This window comes from Pyrus communis, chromosome 10, assembly GCF_963583255.1.
Source record: "Pyrus communis chromosome 10, drPyrComm1.1, whole genome shotgun sequence".
NCBI classification, from domain to species: domain Eukaryota; kingdom Viridiplantae; phylum Streptophyta; class Magnoliopsida; order Rosales; family Rosaceae; genus Pyrus; species Pyrus communis.
This window is the reverse complement of record NC_084812.1, coordinates 9,508,094-9,528,872: the sequence shown is the minus strand read 5'-3', so window position 1 is coordinate 9,528,872 and position 20,779 is coordinate 9,508,094. Positions and strand designations below refer to the sequence as shown.

At 37.2% G+C, this 20,779-nt stretch overlaps 1 protein-coding gene across 1 annotated transcript; it reads right to left on the bottom strand.

Annotated features, from left to right (window-relative positions):
* Positions 1-11,570: 11,570 nt before the first annotated feature.
* On the bottom strand, positions 11,571-12,518 carry LOC137747816 (uncharacterized). The gene is made up of 2 exons (XM_068487957.1): positions 11,684-12,518; positions 11,571-11,587 (listed from the first exon to the last, which is right to left on the bottom strand). Exons 1-2 carry the CDS (start codon positions 12,516-12,518, stop codon positions 11,571-11,573), a joined length of 852 nt encoding a protein of 283 aa, XP_068344058.1.
* Positions 12,519-20,779: the final 8,261 nt, after the last annotated feature.

The window sequence follows — 20,779 nt, the reverse complement described above, 5'->3', positions numbered from 1 at the left end:
GAAAGGTATTTTGGTAATTTTCACTTTGGGTTTAAGATATTTTGATTTGGGTTACTATTTGGTCTTAATTGGTGAGCCACATGGGGCTCACCCTTTGGGTTTTGTCCCCCGATCCAAACATTTCTTTCCCTCTGGCTCACCCTTTGGGTTTTGTCCCCCGATCCAAACATTTCTTTCCCTCTCATTCTTCTCTCTTCCTTCTCTTCCCCGTTAACCATTCTCGGATCTCTTTCTACTCTCTGTGCTCTCCATTTTCTTCCCCAAGCACAACACACACATGCATACACTCATTCCCTCTGACGAACATTATCACCCACCACCAATGATAGGCCTTCTCCCTTCCTCCTTCTCGATGAAGCATAGAGACTACCCAACAACCTTCTCTGGCGAGTTCTCGACGAGTTAGGTAGGCATCGGGATGCTTTTGATCCTTACTCTTTTATGTTGGTGGTTTAACTATAACCTAGATTGTGTTTAGTAAACGTTGGTTTTGCTCAGAAATAAAGAAAATATGAAAACCCAGATTCAAGCGAGAAACTGTGGCTTCCAGGCCATTTTTCAACCAACTCCGGCCACGACACGTCTTGAAATTGGTACTAACCTCTTCCTTGTTCCTTGGGCTTCAATTTGGTATATTGCATGATAGGTTTTAATCATGTTTCAGGGTTGAATGGAGCTTGAATAACTCCAGCTTTCTTTTCCCTTGAAACTGACCAACCTAGCCTGAAAACGGGTCCACCCAACCACCAAAACCCAAGCCAAATCCCATAATCTGGCCCAAACCTTGGGCCTATGTAACCAAGCCCAACTTAGAGACCCAACCCATTAAGCCAAGCCCAAACTTAGTTGCCCAGGCCTAACCTTGCGGCCCAAAAGCCCCGACCCAACCCAAAACCCTGGCCAGCATGTGGGTCCCCCCGTGGGCTTGTGCATGGGAGTGCATGAGCATCGTTATTGGCCGGCATGTAGAGCACACGCGCCTTCCTTGAAGGTATTGTGCTCCGCCAATATCCATAGCGGCGACCACGACGGTGTCGACGACTTTTTTGACCAATTTTCCAGCGACCCAACTCAATGGATGACGGCTCGTGGCCATCAAAGCTGCCACTCCGTGATGGTGCGTGGGGATACCCAAGATCCCCTTAATGATTTTCAACATCCTGAATCTGTTTATGATATATGTTTCCCGAAATTTAATCGTTATGATAGAGTTTTATTAATTGGTACCTTTATGTGATTAGGTGCAATTGTGTATGGCATTTGCGTCCTATCTTGTTTGCATGCCTCTTCGACGGTGAAGTATCTGTGAGTGGACCCCTTCTAAAATGCATATTTTTATTATTAGAAATGCATAATTTTATGTCTACGTTTTATGAAACGTTTATGAGTAAAATGGTTTCATGCTTTATGAATTATCATGCTTATTCGACTTTATGTTCTTTGTGGTATATATGATTGATGATTATATACATACTTATGAACGTGGTTTTACAATATGATGTTTTAGTTACTGAACTCCGATTTGAGATATATATTAGAAATATTATGTTTATGTTTTATGTGCTTATTTAGTGGTTATTCATATGATACTACCTACAGGTGAATGATACTTATATTGGCTTTGGCCCAACATTTGGTTGGTGGCTTCAGCCAGACGTTTGGTTAGTGGCTTTGGCTGGGCGTTTGGCTGGTAACTTCGGCCGGAAGATACTTATATGGGCTTCAGTCGAAAGATACTTATATATTGGCTTTGGTTGGAAGATGTAGTGCCTACGAGCGATTGTGATACTACTACTAAGCACAACATTATATGATATATGTTTTACAAAAGGTTTTATGGCATGCTAGGGTTTTGGAAAACTTATTACATATTATACTATTGAGTTTTCATAAACTTTGGGGGTTAGTACGTTGATGAATAAATGTTTTAGTATTACTATATATCAACTTGGTCCATTCATGTTTTGTTTTGCGCCCTTTCAGGACTTAGAAACGAAGCGTACAATCCTAGCATCATGGCACTCCCGCATCGACATCTTCGAGTCCTCTCGGTGTAGGACCCATCCCATTGTTCATTCAATTTAATATTGTTCCTTTTTAGCGTCTCGAATTAGTTGTATGCTATGAACATGTTTTGTAATTACATAACCATTATAATTAAATTTACAAGTTTTATTTATGTCGGTTATTTGTTTCTAGTTCTCATGTATCCTAATATGGCTTCATCACCTTCGGGTGTCGGCTAGCACGTGCCTACCTTGGTATTTAGTGAATATCAAGGTCGGGCATGTCAATTTGGTATCAGATGGTGGTTTGTACAGAGTGTACTTAGGATCTTTTGTTACTGTAATAGTGTGTCGGTCATGACATCATTTGGATGTCACGACTTCCAGATTTGGTGCCATTCGGCGTAGTTGTACAAATTTTTCCCTCTATGAATTCTCCCATTCTGGTTGAAATACAAGGATTCGTGTCGGGATTATGCCTCATCAACGACGAAATCGATTGTTAGATGACTTTCAACATCGAACTGATACTCTGCAACATGTATTCCCTATGAATGAGTTGGTTTTACATTGAAGTGACTTAAATTAGAAATCTCAATAAAAGGAAGTCTGGTTAAGACCAGCTATAGATCCCAAGTGGCGATGCCACTCTGCAACATGAATTCCTTAGGAATTGCGGGCAAAGTCGAATCTGCATATGAGTGTTTGGAAACTGAAAGTTTTTAATGGTATGAGTTGGTTAAGACTAGCTGAAGACCCGAAACGGTTATGCTACTCTTCAACATACGTTCCTTAGGAATTGCAGGCAGAGTCGTATCTACACAGGAATGTGGAGAAACGGAAAAATCTAAGTGGTTTGAATTTGGAAGACCTGAATCGGTGATGTCACTCTGCGACATGCGTTCCCTAGGAATGGCGGGCAGAGTCATATCGTTATGAAAATTATTCAAAACATTCAAAGTTTGTGTTGGAGAACGCGAGTAAACGCTAGTTGTTATGAAGTTTAGTAAGTGGTAGTTTGGTGGGATTAGATCAATACTCTCGGACTCGTTCCAGCTAAGGAAATTCGTATGGACCCTTAAAGTAATTCTTAACAATTGTTCTATCAATAACCTTCTTGCTTACTCCAACCACAAGTTCAAGTTCACTAAACATTAACAATTAGTTGTTCGTCAAATTCTTTGAACGATGTTTTTGTTTATGGTAGATACTTTTCTTGGGAGTTTCTTTGGTAACAGACATTATTCTCATCAATTTCCAAAAAGGGTTACGACCATTGGAAATTGAAAATCTTCACAAGATGTTGTGAAGTAAGAAATGTCTTTGGTCTTGTCAAATCCTATTAGCAGTTCTTAACTATTCTTTGGGCTTAGACCTACTTCATTTTTGGCTAAGAAACCAGTCAACCTTATTGTGATGCTAACGGCGAACGAAGTTTCTAACAACGGGGTATTATCGCATCTGATCGTAGCTTTTACACTTTTCAAATTTCTGTGGTGGTGTATTATTAAATGTTGGATGCACGTTGATGCAGCAGGATCGAGTAATGCGTGTACCTCTTGACGATTAGAACCGCATGATGTGAACCATCGTATCTTTGATCTAGAGCTGATAACGATCTTTCTTGCTATAAAATATGGTGATATTTTCTATTCAGTGAGAAATGTTGCATCCTTTTTACCAAAGAAGTTGTAGTGTGTTTTCACACAGAAATAGTTGAGTTTGTAACTAAAAAGGTGGATGGAGCTCATTAGTGAGTTGTTTGTAACTTTAGTACCATCATGGCCAGGCAACTGTCGTAGTTGATGTTCTTAGTTGGAAATCCAATGGACAGTTTACCTCCATTCGAGCTATCTATATCCTGCTATTATTTTTTCTCTGAATAATTAGTTTTACTTTGGCATTTGACCCACAGTGAGTGTTATTAGTTCACATTTCAGCATATGCCATGCATGCTGGCAATATTAAATTGTACCATTGTTTTCATCCATTTTATTACTGGCATTTTATGAATGGGATGTCACTGAATATGTGAGCAGACGTCTGATTTACTGGTAAGTGGAAGCGGTGAGATAGAAGCCATTGGGCTTATCTCAATTTCCTTCTAGTCTTGTTTAGAGGTGGGAAGAAATTCCCATGATTATCCTTTTTGGGTTGTCGGAGACCTAGTAAGGATGAGAATGGAAATAGGTGAATGTCACCATAGATTTTTGGTACAAACCATCTTGTACACGTGGAGACTATGATGACGTTTCGATATTTGTTGATCAACTCACTTGTCGTATTATCTACTAGTACGAGAAGACTATACTTTAACCGTTTAGCAAAATTCTTAATTCTAGATTTCTTTAGGCTGACGTCTTAATTTATATCGATTAAGACCGTGATCCCAGTTTCACCTCCTGGTACTGGAAGGCATTTAAGTCAACTTTGGATTCATGCTTACCCTACGACACTTCGTATCATTTCTAATGTGGACAGACTGTTTAGGAGAATCACTCATATATGAAAGTTTTATCTGGAACCATCAGTCGTTCAATCACCCATTAACATCATATTGAGCGAATCATTACCACTGGTGATTGAATATCCCTGAGATTATCATCCCTGAGTTATTGTTATAACATGTTGTTGTGAAAGTTGGAATAAGAAAAAAGTTTGAGTTCCCGTCAATCAGATTACTTTTGACTACCACCCGAGTCGAGTCCGCACTCAACCATTTCGACTTGCCACCACAAGAATCAAGTTAGGTACTTACACGTATTCTTGTATCAAAGCTACACATTCACTCTAGTTATCATATGCTTTAGATTTGTTGGACTTGTTTTAACCTTAAAAATGTGAGTGTTCATTTAGCCTCCTCAGCATCGCTATTCGCTAAATCCAAGAAAAAATTTCAATGAATCAGCTCGCATAGGCGTTGTGAATCACATTGTTCTGGTTCTCGGTGTATCGTCACTTTTGTACCTCATCGTGAAGCGCGTTTCACTTCTAAGTTTTCGTGAAGGTCTTGGGTACTAATTTGTTTGTCCTGTAACGCATTTTTATTTACAAACCATTAGATAGTCTTGAACAAACAATCTAGATAGCATTTCTTTGATTTGTGTTTTCTGAATGATAAGATTTTGCACCGATCTCTTTTGGAGTAGTTAGGACGATAGTTTTTATTTTCAGTTTGAGTATGGCACTATGTGCTTTGTTTGATAGATTCTATTGGCAACACTAGTTGGACAATGGAGTTTTACGAATTGGTTTTCGGATGTTTGATATCTTTTCGTTATAGGAAATTGTGTGCTTATGTTGTTGTTAACTTGAGTTTGGACAAATTGGTATGTTTGCACCCTTAGGAAATTACTACTTACTTATCGAGACAACAATATGTTGCAGGTATCGCGAGCGGCTGACTATGATATCAATGGCTTATTTGTTGGGTTTGTTAAGCAAATGAGTAGGTAGACTCGTCTGTGATAGTTGTTCTATTTAGTATTGTTGGGGTTCGACCCAAAGACAGATTTGTTCTCAGACGTTTTGAATGCTTAGGCAAGACCCACTTCTATTTTTAGTTTCGAGTTTTAGTACAAGTATTTTAAGTTACCTTATTATAGTTATATTTGTATTTTTTACGTTACAAATGTTTGGTCGAGTCATTTCCACTTTCACTGTTAAGTTCAGTACGAGTTTTTCGACCTCTATGTTAATACGTACCTATTTTGACGTTATTGCATCATACTTATCTATTCTTGACCTTACATTATTATACAATTTCGACTTTATATCTTTATAAAGTATGCTTTTACTTTGATACTGATGAGGGAAGAAAATAGGAGCTTGGAGGCATAAAATAGGAGTTTACTACCCGCTTGCGACTGTGTGGCATATTCTCTTTGATGCAACCACTCTGACTTGATTTTTTCTTTATACATATATTCTTTCCTATCTTCGAGTATTTATGTGTAGTACATTATTTCAAATTTCAGGACGAGATTATGATGACCTGTCCTGGAATTTACAGAACGGATGGGTATTTTCATAATTTTCACTTTGGGTTTAAGATATTTTGATTTGGGTTACTATTTGGTCTTAATTGGTGAGCCATGTGGGGCCCACCCTTTGGGTTTTGTCCCCCGGCCCATCATTTCTTTCCATCTCCTTCTTCTCTCTTCCCTATCCTCCCCGTTAACCATTCTTGGATCCCTCTCTACTCTCTATGTTCTCCCTCTTCTTCCCCGAGCACAACACACACAGGCATACAATTATTCCCTCTGACAAACACCATCACCCATCACCAGTGATATGCCTTCTCCCTTCCTCATTCTCTGTGAAGCATAGAGACTACCCAATAACCCTTTCCAGCGAGTTCTCAACTTCCCAACTCAAGGTAAGCCTCGGGATGCTTTTGATCTTTACTTTTTCATGTTAGGGGTTTAACTATAACCTAGATTGTGTTTGGTAAATGTTGGTTTTGCTCAGGAATAAAGAAAGTATGAAAACCCAGATTCCGGCGAGAAATCGTGGCTTCTAGGCCATTTTCTGACCAACTCCAACCACCATTTATCTTGAAATTGGTACAAACCCCTTGAAATTGGCATGATAGGTTTTAGTCACGTTTTGTAGTTGAGCGGACCTTAGATAACTCCGGCTTTCTTCTCCATGGAAACTAACCAAGTTGCCCTGAAAACGGGTTAACCCAACCCAGCCCAAATCCCCTAATCCGGCCCAAACCTTGGGCCTATGTAACCAAGCCCAACTTAAAGACCTAACCCACTAAGCCAAGCCCAAAACCAGTTTCTCAGGCCCAACCTTACGGCCCAAAACCCCTGGCTTAACCCAGAACCCAGAACTCTGGCCAATGCTTGAGCGCTTGTCTTGGCTGGCGCGTGGAGCACACTCGCCTCCACTGGAGGTACTGTGCTCCACTGCTGTCCAAACAGATACCATGATGACACTGACGACTTTTTTGGCCAACTTTCCGGCGACCCAACTCGGTGTTTGCGGCGACACATGATGCAGCACGTGGAGGTACTCGAGGTCTCCTCTTATGTTTCTTGACATCCTGAATCTTTTTATGACGTCCGGTTTCCGAAATTCAATCGTTATGATAAGGTTTTATTAATTGGTACCTTTATGTGCTTAGGTGCAATTGTGTATGACATTTTCGTCATCTCTTGTTTGCATGCCTCTTCGACGGTGAAGTATCTGTGAGTGGACCCCCTTCTAAAATGCATATTTTTATTATTAGAAATGCATACATGAAAAGCATGATTTTATGTCTATGTTTTATGAAACATTTATGAGTAAATTGGTTTCACACTTTATGAATTATCTAAAGGGAAATCTATGAGATTCATGTGGGATTTCTAGTGACTAGCATGCATATACAATTCAAAATTTATATACGAAAGCAACGGAAGCATGTCATACATTTTATCAAAGCTATAGTCATGCAAATCCCCTTCAAGATGCATAGGTTTATATAAGATGCATCAAAACAAAATTTATAAGAAGAACAAACTAGAGGTTTAGTTTTATACCTCTTGATCTAGATCTTAGACCAAGGATGGACCACCTCCAAGATCTTTGCTCCTCAAACTCCTTGAGCCTAGCCTCCCTCCTTGCTTCCTCCACTTTGTATAGTAAGTGCTCCTAGGTTCTCTTCAAGTTTCCAAAGATATGAAAACCTCTAAAGATCCTCACCCACTTTGTAATGAGAAAGATGAAGGAATAACCAAAGGGGTGATAAAATGATTAGCTAATTTTCCCCCATGGTGGCCGGCCCTTTGTTGTTAGAGAGAGTTTTTCTTTTTCTCTTTTGTTATTTTAGAACACATCAAAACCCTAATGAATCTTTCACTATAATGTTCCTTTTATTACATAAAGAAACAAGTCAACAATTGACCTTCTCTCTCCCTCTCTTTGGCCGGCCATATGTGTTTGGTTTGGGCTTTGGGCTTTTAATTATTTCAAGTCATCCAATGCTTGAATAAAAGCCCAATGGGTTTTGGCCCAATGGGCCTAATTAAACCCGAACGTTTCTATAAGCCCAAAACGATCTTTATCGCTTTTATGATTTCTTTAGACTTTCTAAATTAATCAAAACACTTAATTAATCCAATTAATTATTTCCATCATGCATTAGTTACTCACTACAAGAGTGTATTGGTGAACAATCTTTTAGGTTCTAACTAGCAAGGCAGTGAGGTGATTGGCACCAATCCAATTGATTATATTTAATCCATACACTTAGTGAATTAAAACTTACTTTTAATTCACCTTCTTCTTTGATGACTACATTTAATCATCTAGAAGAACTCACAAGCCATGAGTGACATCTAAACATATATCATGGCTACCCAAGCTAATGTAGAAGTTTATTCGGAGAACCTATTCAGTTGGAATTACAATGTAATTCGATCCTTCTCTAAAACAATACTCTCAATCACATCACTAGGGTATGGATTTATAATGTCAAACCCCTAATGTGATTATTCCTTCTTATACGATTCAATTGAGACGTATAGGAACGCTTTCCTTTATTACACTCGATACTTCGGCCGAAGATTCCCGAATCATATCTTAGAGTATTCATCCTTTCTTATCGAGGATTAGAGATTCCTTGTTGCGCATTCACTTGCCTTCATGGCTAAGTGGCTTAACCCCAACGATGCCTTGGACACTCGCGTATGGAATGACTTTAACATAATCAAAGATTAAGTACTTAACCACAAGACAACGACGATGCCTCAGGTCAAAGGATTACTTACATTATTCCAACCATTAGAGTTACTTGCTTGACATGTGAGTAGACCTCCATGCAAGTACTCTCGTTTGATTGTGTTCAGTGAACTCATTCCCTTAATGAGCACCTACATGCTTGTCTTAGTGTCGCTACACGAATGGGATGAGACTTTCCATCCTTCGAATTGAAGCAGACATAGTATGTACCGGTATATGGATTGTCAGTATCCCTCCGACAATCCTTATGACCAAGAACCTTTTTGGACATGATGGTTATGAGAAGAAGGTCTCTGTAATCTAACATCATTAGGTTACTTCTTCCATCGATCCATTGTCCATGGATTCACTATTTAGGACATATTTTGTTCATTGAGATAGTCCTAATTAGTATCTTTGCCTTCCGATGTATAAGAGTCATATATACATCAATTCATTGTCCTGAAAGGTTTCTTCCAAAGATTGACTTTCAGGGCATATTTCCAACAATCTCCCACTTGCACTAAAGTCAATCACTAGTGTATCTTATACATGCTAGTTGAGTGAGCTTATGCTCGTAGGTTAACTTGGTTATGTATTAATCACCTTTTAATTTAAAAGGGATTTACTTATCAAATGTTTCTAAAACATTTTGATGATGTCTCTTTCTTGTGTTCGAATACTTTGATGAGACCTTGATTCCATGGCTTGAGCTATCGCCCCATTATATCCTAGTATCCTACTAACGACCTTATGGTTTGGATTCAATCATTGGTTCTAAAAGAACCCCTTCCTTTCAAAACACCTTTTGAAGCAGTTTCTAAAACAATATATCGACATATATTTTGTTTGTATACTTTATACAAACTTTGCTCCAACCTTGAGACCATTGTATTACGATACTAACAATACATTCATATGATTAGTTCTTCATCCATTATGAAGTTCCATTTGTTAAAATGGGTTATTTTCACTTTGGTTCGTAACCTAAGTGAATGCACGCTTCCAAAGTCCCACTCTGATGTTCCTTTCTTAAAGGCAATAATACTCTATCAGTTGCTTTGGTTCTGATCCTGGGATATAGTAATATCTTAAAGTGATAACCCATGGTTTTTCACTTTTGGATATCTACTCACAAGTCCATACATGTGTCCCTTTTTGTGATTTTATGACACATTCATTATAAGGGTTATGAAAGTGATTTTCTATCATATAGTAAAATGCTTTCTTAAATCTTCAACATTTGAGATTTAATTTCCCCATATAACTTCCTTGAGATAGCCTTTGTTATATCAATAAGTCCAATTCAAGTCTATACTTAAAATTAACCGTGTCATGTCTTGTCATTTTTCGAGTAACATCTAGGTTTGATCAAGTCTATCAAATAGACTTCATTCATATTTTGTTGCTCAAATTATGACATCACTCCCATTGGGCTTGTTGTAACTTAGCATTCATTCAAAACTTAACACTTAAATTTTTCTTGATTTGAATGCATATTGCTCCCACTAACTTGTTTTGGATCTATTGACAATCATTGAGATCCATTAGCTTATTAATGATGTCTCAACAATTTTGAGACTATCAACAATACTAGCTAACACAAGTTATTTAAATGAATCATTTAAATGGTGTCATACACCATTCTTCAAGTTTTAGTCATACTAAGACTTTAATGTAGTCATATAAGAATTATCCAAGTCTTTAGTGAAAGCAAGGCTTCTACTAAGGATATAGAAACTCAACCATTCCTTCTAGGTGGTTGATATAATTCTTTATCAAAAAACTACATGGAGCGTTATAGTTACATAAGGTGACGAATTCGGATTGTCTTGTTGTTAAACTATATGTTGTGACTCATTTTGAAACTATTCCCTTTTGTTTCATCAACTTGTCCATATGCTTTGTAATTTAGCTTGTTCTCATAAAAGAGAATGATGGACAACTCCCAACATATAACCATTTTATGCTAGGTTGACGAAACCTACATTCAAAGACTATTCTTTAGAATGTTACACAACATAGAATATTAATGTTTTGTAGAGCTTGAGTCTTTTAACAATTAAAATTATAAACTCTCAATAATAGTCAAGTACTATTATTATTTAGACAACTATAAACCAATCATATTCAAGTTTATATCCAATTTCTCACCTCCCACTATTTCTCATGACTTTAATGAGAAATCATTTCATACATTCAAAAATTGTATAAACGTGGAGTATACGGGTTGAGGACATTGTGTAGTAGCTTTAAAACCTTTCAAGCTCATTTGTTTCACTCTTCACTAAGTTGATGTCTTGTTATTAAGTGACTAAAACCTTTAAACATTTTATTGATTTAGACACTTAAATTTTTGGTTTAAACACACTTGACATTTTAAAACAATTTTAAGAATGTCCAATTAATTGTTCAAAACTACTAATTGAATCAAGAGTGATCTTGATTATTGTGGTTTAAGTGATAACCATATAAGAAACGTTTTTCTTATTTCTAATATCATTATTATCATGTATCTCATCTAGGATACAACAAGACAATCTTCAATTCATAACTTTACTTTAAGGAAATATTTTAGAAGGCATTCGTCACATTACATTAATATGATAACACAAACATTCACAATGTTTAACTTAAAAGGAATTATCTCTAAACATTTAGAGACTTATTTAAGTACCTTCAAACATTTAGGCATTAATAGTGGTCTTCCATCATATGAAGCCACATAATAAGTTCTTAACACAATAAGAAAGTTTAAAGACAATCTTTAAATGCCTAAACAAACTTCCCAAGTAGTAAGCAAAAACATGGTGACCGAACCCTTCTCCACTCTTTTATTTGCTTGTTCCTCTTCTACTTAGCTCCTCCACCTATATACAATTATACAAGTGATTAGCACTTTATATCAAATATAAATATTTAGAAGATCTAACAATTAGAATTGAAGATAAGAACATAAACCATACCTTGTGGCTTGTCCTTAAGAGTTGCAAGGTATAACATGCAATTCCTCTTCCAATGTCCCTCCTTTCCACAGTGGTGGCAAGCCCCCTTGGGCTCCATTGCCTTCTTTTTCTTCACTCCCCCTTTCGGCTTAAGAGTGGGTGACTTCTTCTCCTTCCCTTTGCCTTTGCCTTGCGGCTTAGACTTGGAAGAGGATGGCTTGTTGTAGGCTACTGCAGAAGTCCCTACAACGTTCTCTTTTATCATAGTTTTCTCAGCAGTTACTAACATGTTTAGTAACTCAGAGAGAGTATGATCCATCTTATTCATGTTGTAGTTCATTACGAACTGTGAAAATGAATCAGGAAGAGAAGCCAATATAAAGTCCTGGGCCAATTCCCCGTCAAGTGGAGTACCTAGGTTCTCCAGTTGTTCTATGAATCCTATCATCTTCAGTACATGTTGATGCACTGGAGCCCCTTTGACCATCTTGGTCTTCACAAGTTCACAAACAGTGTTAAAGCGACGGTTGCGCGTCCCTTCACCATATAACTCCGTAAGATGGAGTATTATGGAAAATGCACTGTCCATGCCCTCGTGCTGTCTCTGTAGCTCCTCATTCATGGAAGCCAACATATAGCACTTGGCTTGTGTATCATCCTCAACATGCTTGTCATACTTAGCACGTTCATCCTCTGTGGCCTCAGGGCCAAGAGGTATGTCAGGAAGAGGCTTATCAAGTACGTAAATAATCTTCTCCAATGTTAGGAGAATCTTGACATTACGATACCAGGTTGGGAAATTATGCCCCTCTAGGCAATGTTTGTCGAGTATTTTCGCGAACGTGCTTCCAACCATATCTAAATACATAAACAATAAAATAAATTAGTTTGATTGTTGATTAAGTCACACGATTCGGGTCTTTAAACCGAATGACACCACCCACCATTTTTGGCAAATTCCATATCCCTCAATAGAATCCGAGAGTTACGTTGAACTCTTAGCGGGGTATGGGAGACTCACCATTACCAAGCCCACCTCAGAATTATATCATGTTGGTTAGCAAAAATAATGATGAGAGAATAACACTTTAGTCATTTACAACTCTTGTAATTACCCATCTAGTTTGGCCTCTAGAGAATGAATGCCTCAGAATTATATCATGTTGGCACCATTGCACTTAGTTAAGTTATTCCCACCATGCTTAGTTTATGTAAAGGTTCAAGCATAACCTCAGAATTATATCATGTTGGTCATACTCGTTGTCTACACTCACCTCATCATATGTTTATGGACTCCTCCTGAATGTAAGCACATACTTTGTACCTCCCCATTATAGGGTGAAGTTGGTGCATGAGTCACAAACGATTGGAGCCCACCACGGTGGAAGGCCTACGAAGAAATGTTCAAAGCATCTCTCGCTTATCAACTAAATATTCTTTGTTGGTTGAGGGATTTTAAGGTCTCATCAATTTTATTTATTTAAACATATTCAAATAAATTGTCCTATTACAACTACTAGTCCAAAGTTAATGAAATTAGTAGCATATGATATCCCCACTATTCGTTTTCATAAAACAAATCAATATCAAAACATTTTTCAAAATATTGGAGATATATATAACTACTAATTGAAATCATTATAGTTTAGTAGCGTATGATACTCCCACTATTTGTTTTGAGAAAAACAAATCAATATCAAAAACGAATTTTTTTTTAAATATTGGAAGTAACTACTACTACTACGGTTTTTGCAATCCTTTGAAATTGGACTTTATAGTTATCTTAGGCTCTTGGATGACCATGGACTTATTGGGTTATTGCAACAACGAGCCAACATTGTTGAATAAGATCTCGGGGAGGTTGTGTCATTTTAATTACGTGCTTTTCAATCCAATTAAAACATTTTCATTGAGCCATTAGAAATGAAAGACAATCATTCATTGTTTATTAGGGCGTTGGACCCATTTAATCTTTAATCTCATGTCAAAACCCTCTTTTAGTTATGTCTCCTTACCAATAGTTAAAGAAACTCTAGTCTAGCACTAGAGGGAATCAACTAACTAAAAGAGATTAAGAAGTAATAAGAATTACAAACCGATTTGTACAAATTCCTACAAATTACACATACTAAGAGGGAGAGATAGATTAATGTCGAAACGTGACAAGGTCCAATTGAAATAGTAATTAAAACACATTCCCAAGGTTCAAACAATTTGATTTTAGCGCCTTAACTCATAGCTCAATTATCGTTTAAGGCATAAGTCCATAGTCACCCATTTTCTAACTACTTAATCACATTAAATAATTAAATGGAATGCAACATAATCAATTAGATTTAGTGCATATGGGCATAATTAAATGATGAGTTTAAACTTTAAACAAAATTAAAATCAAACATTTCAATTTTTAAATAGTAGGAGTCTTAATGCAAATATGAAAAAGTAAGGGGTCAAACCATAAATACTAAAAGTAATACCAAACTTTTCATGATTACAAAAGGACCCTCAAGTGGGAAAACCACTTGAGTTGGCCGGCCAAATGAAGGGGGAAGTGGGTAGGTCTCACCCACCTTGCATTATTTCAACATAAAGAAGAAGAAAAATATATCTTGTTTGCCACTTAATTTTGCTTTAAGGACTTTAGGGAAAAGGGTGATGGAAATATATATCTAGACAAGTCTAGGTATTAATTTAAATTTTGGTGTAGGCTATGGATGGTATGTACATCATCCATAACCACAAAACAATGCATGTAAAACCATTTTCCCCAAAAACCAAACCATGAACACCAAGAACAAAACCATGAACATATTTTTCAAGATTTGTATGTTCTTGGTGATTTTTCAAACCCAAAAAAACAAAAGTGACAAGATCACTACTTTCTAGCTTCAAGGTGTGTGTGTGAGGTTCAAAACAAAACACAAACACTAACAAAAATTCCCCATTTAGCCGAACCCCCTTTAAGGAATAAAACCCCAAAATTTTTGTTTCTAAACCCTCTTTTCATTCATGCATCCAAAACATTTTTGCATACATATCTTTCTCAACTATTGATACACCTTTTTCAACATTTGAAAAGACAAAAGATAAACATATTTTGAATGAAAAACAATTTAAACTCAAACTTCATTCATGCATCAAAAACACTTTTCTTGCATATCCTTTTCAACTTTTGATTTACAATTTTTCAACACTTTGAAAAAACAAAAGATAAACATATTTTGAATGAGGCAATAATATGACATACATAAAATTAAAACCCATATGCATAAAATCTAAAAGGACACATCATACATAAACCTTTGGCTCTTGATACCACTTGAAGGGAAATCTATGAGATTCATGTGGGATTTCTAGTGACTAGCATGCATATACAATTCAAAATTTATATACGAAAGCAACGGAAGCATGTCATACATTTTATCAAAGCTATAGTCATGCAAATCCCCTTCAAGATGCATAGGTTTATATAAGATGCATCAAAACAAAATTTATAAGAAGAACAAACTAGAGGTTTAGTTTTATACCTCTTGATCTAGATCTTAGACCAAGGATGGACCACCTCCAAGATCTTTGCTCCTCAAACTCCTTGAGCCTAGCCTCCCTCCTTGCTTCCTCCACTTTGTATAGTAAGTGCTCCTAGGTTCTCTTCAAGTTTCCAAAGATATGAAAACCTCTAAAGATCCTCACCCACTTTGTAATGAGAAAGATGAAGGAATAACCAAAGGGGTGATAAAATGATTAGCTAATTTTCCCCCATGGTGGCCGGCCCTTTGTTGTTAGAGAGAGTTTTTCTTTTTCTCTTTTGTTATTTTAGAACACATCAAAACCCTAATGAATCTTTCACTATAATGTTCCTTTTATTACATAAAGAAACAAGTCAACAATTGACCTTCTCTCTCCCTCTCTTTGGCCGGCCATATGTGTTTGGTTTGGGCTTTGGGCTTTTAATTATTTCAAGTCATCCAATGCTTGAATAAAAGCCCAATGGGTTTTGGCCCAATGGGCCTAATTAAACCCGAACGTTTCTATAAGCCCAAAACGATCTTTATCGCTTTTATGATTTCTTTAGACTTTCTAAATTAATCAAAACACTTAATTAATCCAATTAATTATTTCCATCATGCATTAGTTACTCACTACAAGAGTGTATTGGTGAACAATCTTTTAGGTTCTAACTAGCAAGGCAGTGAGGTGATTGGCACCAATCCAATTGATTATATTTAATCCATACACTTAGTGAATTAAAACTTACTTTTAATTCACCTTCTTCTTTGATGACTACATTTAATCATCTAGAAGAACTCACAAGCCATGAGTGACATCTAAACATATATCATGGCTACCCAAGCTAATGTAGAAGTTTATTCGGAGAACCTATTCAGTTGGAATTACAATGTAATTCGATCCTTCTCTAAAACAATACTCTCAATCACATCACTAGGGTATGGATTTATAATGTCAAACCCCTAATGTGATTATTCCTTCTTATACGATTCAATTGAGACGTATAGGAACGCTTTCCTTTATTACACTCGATACTTCGGCCGAAGATTCCCGAATCATATCTTAGAGTATTCATCCTTTCTTATCGAGGATTAGAGATTCCTTGTTGCGCATTCACTTGCCTTCATGGCTAAGTGGCTTAACCCCAACGATGCCTTGGACACTCGCGTATGGAATGACTTTAACATAATCAAAGATTAAGTACTTAACCACAAGACAACGACGATGCCTCAGGTCAAAGGATTACTTACATTATTCCAACCATTAGAGTTACTTGCTTAACATGTGAGTAGACCTCCATGCAAGTACTCTCGTTTGATTGTGTTCAGTGAACTCATTCCCTTAATGAGCACCTACATGCTTGTCTTAGTGTCGCTACACGAATGGGATGAGACTTTACATCCTTCGAATTGAAGCAGACATAGTATGTACCGGTCTATGGATTGTCAGTATCCCTCCGACAATCCTTATGACCAAGAACCTTTTTGGACATGATGGTTATGAGAAGAAGGTCTCTGTAATCTAACATCATTAGGTTACTTCTTCCATCGATCCATTGTCCATGGATTCACTATTTAGGACATATTTTGTTCATTGAGATAGTCCTAATTAGTATCTTTGCCTTCCGATGTATAAGAGTCATATATACATCAATTCATTGTCCTGAAAGGTTTCTTCCAAAGATTGACTTTCAGGGCATATTTCCAACATTATCATGCTTATTCGACTTTACATTCTTTGTGGTATATATGATTGATGACTATACACCCACTTATGAACATGGTTTTACAATATGATGTTTTAGTTACTGAACTCCAATTTGAGATATATATATATATATATATATATATATATATTAGAAATATTATGTTTATGTTTTATGTGCTTATTTAGTGGTTATTCTTATGATACTGCCTATGGGCTAATGATACATATATTGGCTTCAGTTGGGCGTCTGGTTGGTGGTTTCGGCCGGAAGATACTTACATGGGCTTCGATCGGGCATTTGGTTGATGGCTTTGGCCGGAAGATACTTATATATTGGCTTCAGCCGGAAGATGTAATGCCTACGGGCGATTGTGATACTACTACTAAGCACAACACTATATGATATATGTTTTACGAAAGGTTTTATGCAATGCTAGGGTTTTGGAAAACCTATTACATATTATACTATTGAGTTTTCATAAACTTTGGGGGTTAGTACGTTGATGAATAACTGTTTTAGTATTACTATATATCAACTTGGTCCACTCATGTTTTGTTTTGTGCCCCCTCAAGACTTAGAAACGAGGCATACAATCTTGGCATCATGGCACTCCCGCATCGGCATCTTCGAGTCCTCTTGATGTAAGACCCAACCTTTTGTTCATTCAATTTAATATTATTCCTTTTTAGTGTCTCGGATTAGTTGTATGCCGTGAACACGTTCCACAATTGCATAATCATTATAATTAAATTTACAAGTTTTATTTAGGTCGATTAATTGTTTCTAGTCCTCATGCATCCTAATACGGCTTCGTCACCTTCGGGTGTCGCCCATCACCTGCCTACCTTGGTGTTTGGTGAATATCAGGGTCGGGCATGTCAACATCACATTCCACTTCCATATTTTCAACATGTAAATCTTGGGCAAGTAACGACCCAGCTTTTTGGAAAGTAATTAATGCTAGCAAGTCAACCTCTTCATCACTAGAATCCACGACCATATTCAAATCAAGTATATTTGTTCTAATAGGGTCATGAACCCTGCCAATCACAATCTCATCATGATTGTCCAAATTATCGTGGTCTTCATTCAGGTCAACTGTTTGAGCTTTCTCCTGCCGCTACGACCTTCTTTGCTTTGGTGGATCATCATCGTCGTTAAGTGATGGAGCTTTGATAAACCAGGCCAGAGAAGGATCTAAACTAAAGCGTTTCCCCGTCGTTTTACAATACTCTTTATGCCAGACATCCGCCTGAAACCATCTCCCATCAGGTTTTGATAAATCATCATCATTTCGTTCTTGAAAGAGCTCACATTAATCTTCAAATGATTCATTATCCCCCATAAGAAGTATGTTAATGGTAGCTTTTCATATCTCACATCCACTTCAACCTTTTTCCCTTCAAGTAGTAGGCAGACACTCCGTCGATGAGGCTTGGTAATATATGTTGTTGTGCGAACTTATAATATACTCCCTGTGGCTTCACCTTTCCTACTATGATCTGTCACAACATACTCACCCAATTGATTTGCAATAAATGACCCATATGTCTCGTCATATAGGGCAACGTTATGCCCTTAAGTTGAACCCATAAATCTTGTGAATTCAGTGAAATCATGTGTAGGTGAGTGGGTTTGTCTGCCTCTGCGAGAACCAACAACGCTCCATCAAAAGGCCAAGGACCACCTCTATGAATCATACTCTTCTCCCTTGCCGAATCAAAACCAAAGGAAAACAAATTCTGCTCCAGTTCCACGATTCTAAACCTAGCCCTAGGCCGCCAAATAAACTGCATCTGTCTTTTGAATCATTCAGTATTCAACGTTTTCCTCGTTAATACTTTTCCAACCAGGAAAACCCTAGTTGTCTTTAATAACACACCTTCTATCTTATCAACTACCACAAAATGTTGCTCCTCCTCTGTGAGGACTAATCATTTCGAAAAGCCAGATACCATGTCCTCCATTGAAAACCAAACCAAACCAAATAGCCTTTGGCCCAAATTCCACACAAGCGCCGATACAACTTGCACCTCCCTGAAAACTATACAGAAAAACTATCCACACCAAAGAACTTGTTATCAAGAAACCCTTTTTGTCGTCGTCAGAATAGAAATAGGAATCGTCACCGAGCACCTGTTTTTAATATTCTCTCCTAGGAAACCCTAGAGAGCTAAAATCATTTTTTTCTGACTTTTAACAGAAAATCATTTAAAATTCAATGAATCAATTGTAGTAGATTAGGTAGACGATTCAGATACTTCTATTAATTTTGACTATATATTTTTATACACTTGATTTCAATGACTAAACTATGTTAAATTTTATTATTTAAAAGAGACTTTTTATATTGTGATTTTGTAATTTGAATATGAGAGTTTTAACGAAAAGCCCACGGTATTGTTCACTTTAACGAAAAACCATATTTTTGTTAAGAACAGATGCAAAAGCAAGGAGCTTGGACAGAAACAAAAGCACGACAACTTCAATATGCAGGGAGAGTATTTCTTATTCAATAGAGAACAAACATGACTATTAAAATAGCCTTACAAAGCAAACTGAATGGGAAATAACAACCACAATATTTCAGCCCTAGAATCGTGGAGAAGGACTAAGTCCAAAACAGAAGATAACACGTCCCTTTAAACTAGGGATTATTATGCATGAATGCAAACTATTACGACCTAGAAACTAGGAAAACCTAACCCTATCAGCTAGGTAATCTCAACAACTTTAACATCCTCCCTTAAACTGAATGCTATCAACATTCAGCTTACCCCTGGACATTCACAGATACCCATGCGATCACGCATCTTTACGAACACTTCGAGCCTCAGTGGTTTCGTCAGAATATCAGCAATTTGCTCCTGAGTTGAGCACTGTACTAATTCAATAACTTCATCCTTAACAAGATTTCGAAGAAAATGGAATCGTACGTCAATATGTATGCTTCGACCATGCATGACTGGATTTTTAGACAATTTAATTGCTGAAACGTTATCGCAATAAATCACTATTGGTTTGCACTATCCGTGGTTAAGCTGCTCCAGTATTCTTCTTAGCCATACAGCTTGACAAGCACTAGATGCTGCAGAAATGAATTCAGCCTCAGTGGTTGAGAGAGTCACAACTGGTTGTTTCTTTGAGGACCAAGAAACTGCACCTGAGCTCAGAGTAAAAACATAACCAGATGTGCTCTTTCTATCATTCTGATCACCGGCATAGTCACTATCCGAGTAGCCAACAGGTTCTTCAGTTCCTCCCTTTTTGTAGAACACTCCAAAGCTGACTGTACCCTTTACATACCGTAGTACCCTTTTCGCTGTTTGCAGATGCATTTCTGTAGGTCGATCCATATATATGCTGATCAAACTCACGACAAACATTAGATCAGGACGAGTGGCAGTCAAATACATGAGACTCCCCACTATTTGTTTGTAGAATGTCCCATAAACTCTTTCTCCATCTTCATCTCTGGTTAACTTGGAACCAGGAACAATCGGATTGTGCACTGGATTGCACTGATCCATACTGAACTTCACTAAAACCTCCCGAGCATATTTTCGTTGATGGATGAAGATGCCATCCTCTCTTTGCAACACTTCAATCCCAAGGAAGAACCTCATCTTTCCCAGATCAGTCATGTCAAATTCATCCATCATGGATTTTTTAAAGCTTTCAAACATAATTTCATCGTTACCAGTGAAGATAAGATCATCAACGTAGAGGCACACAACCAATAACTTACCTCCATTGCCCCTTTTAACGAACAAGGTGTGCTCATAAGGACATTTCTTAAAGCATTCTTGACCAAAATAAGTTTCTATTCGACTGTACCAAGCTCGAGGAGCTTGTTTGAGCCCATACAGTGCCTTCTTCAGTCGATATACCTTGGCTTCCTG

Coding starts and splice junctions, on each gene's coding strand:
- LOC137747816 (XM_068487957.1), bottom strand. CDS start 12,518: ATGGTTGGAAGCACGTTCGCGAAAATACTCGACAAACATTGCCTAGAG.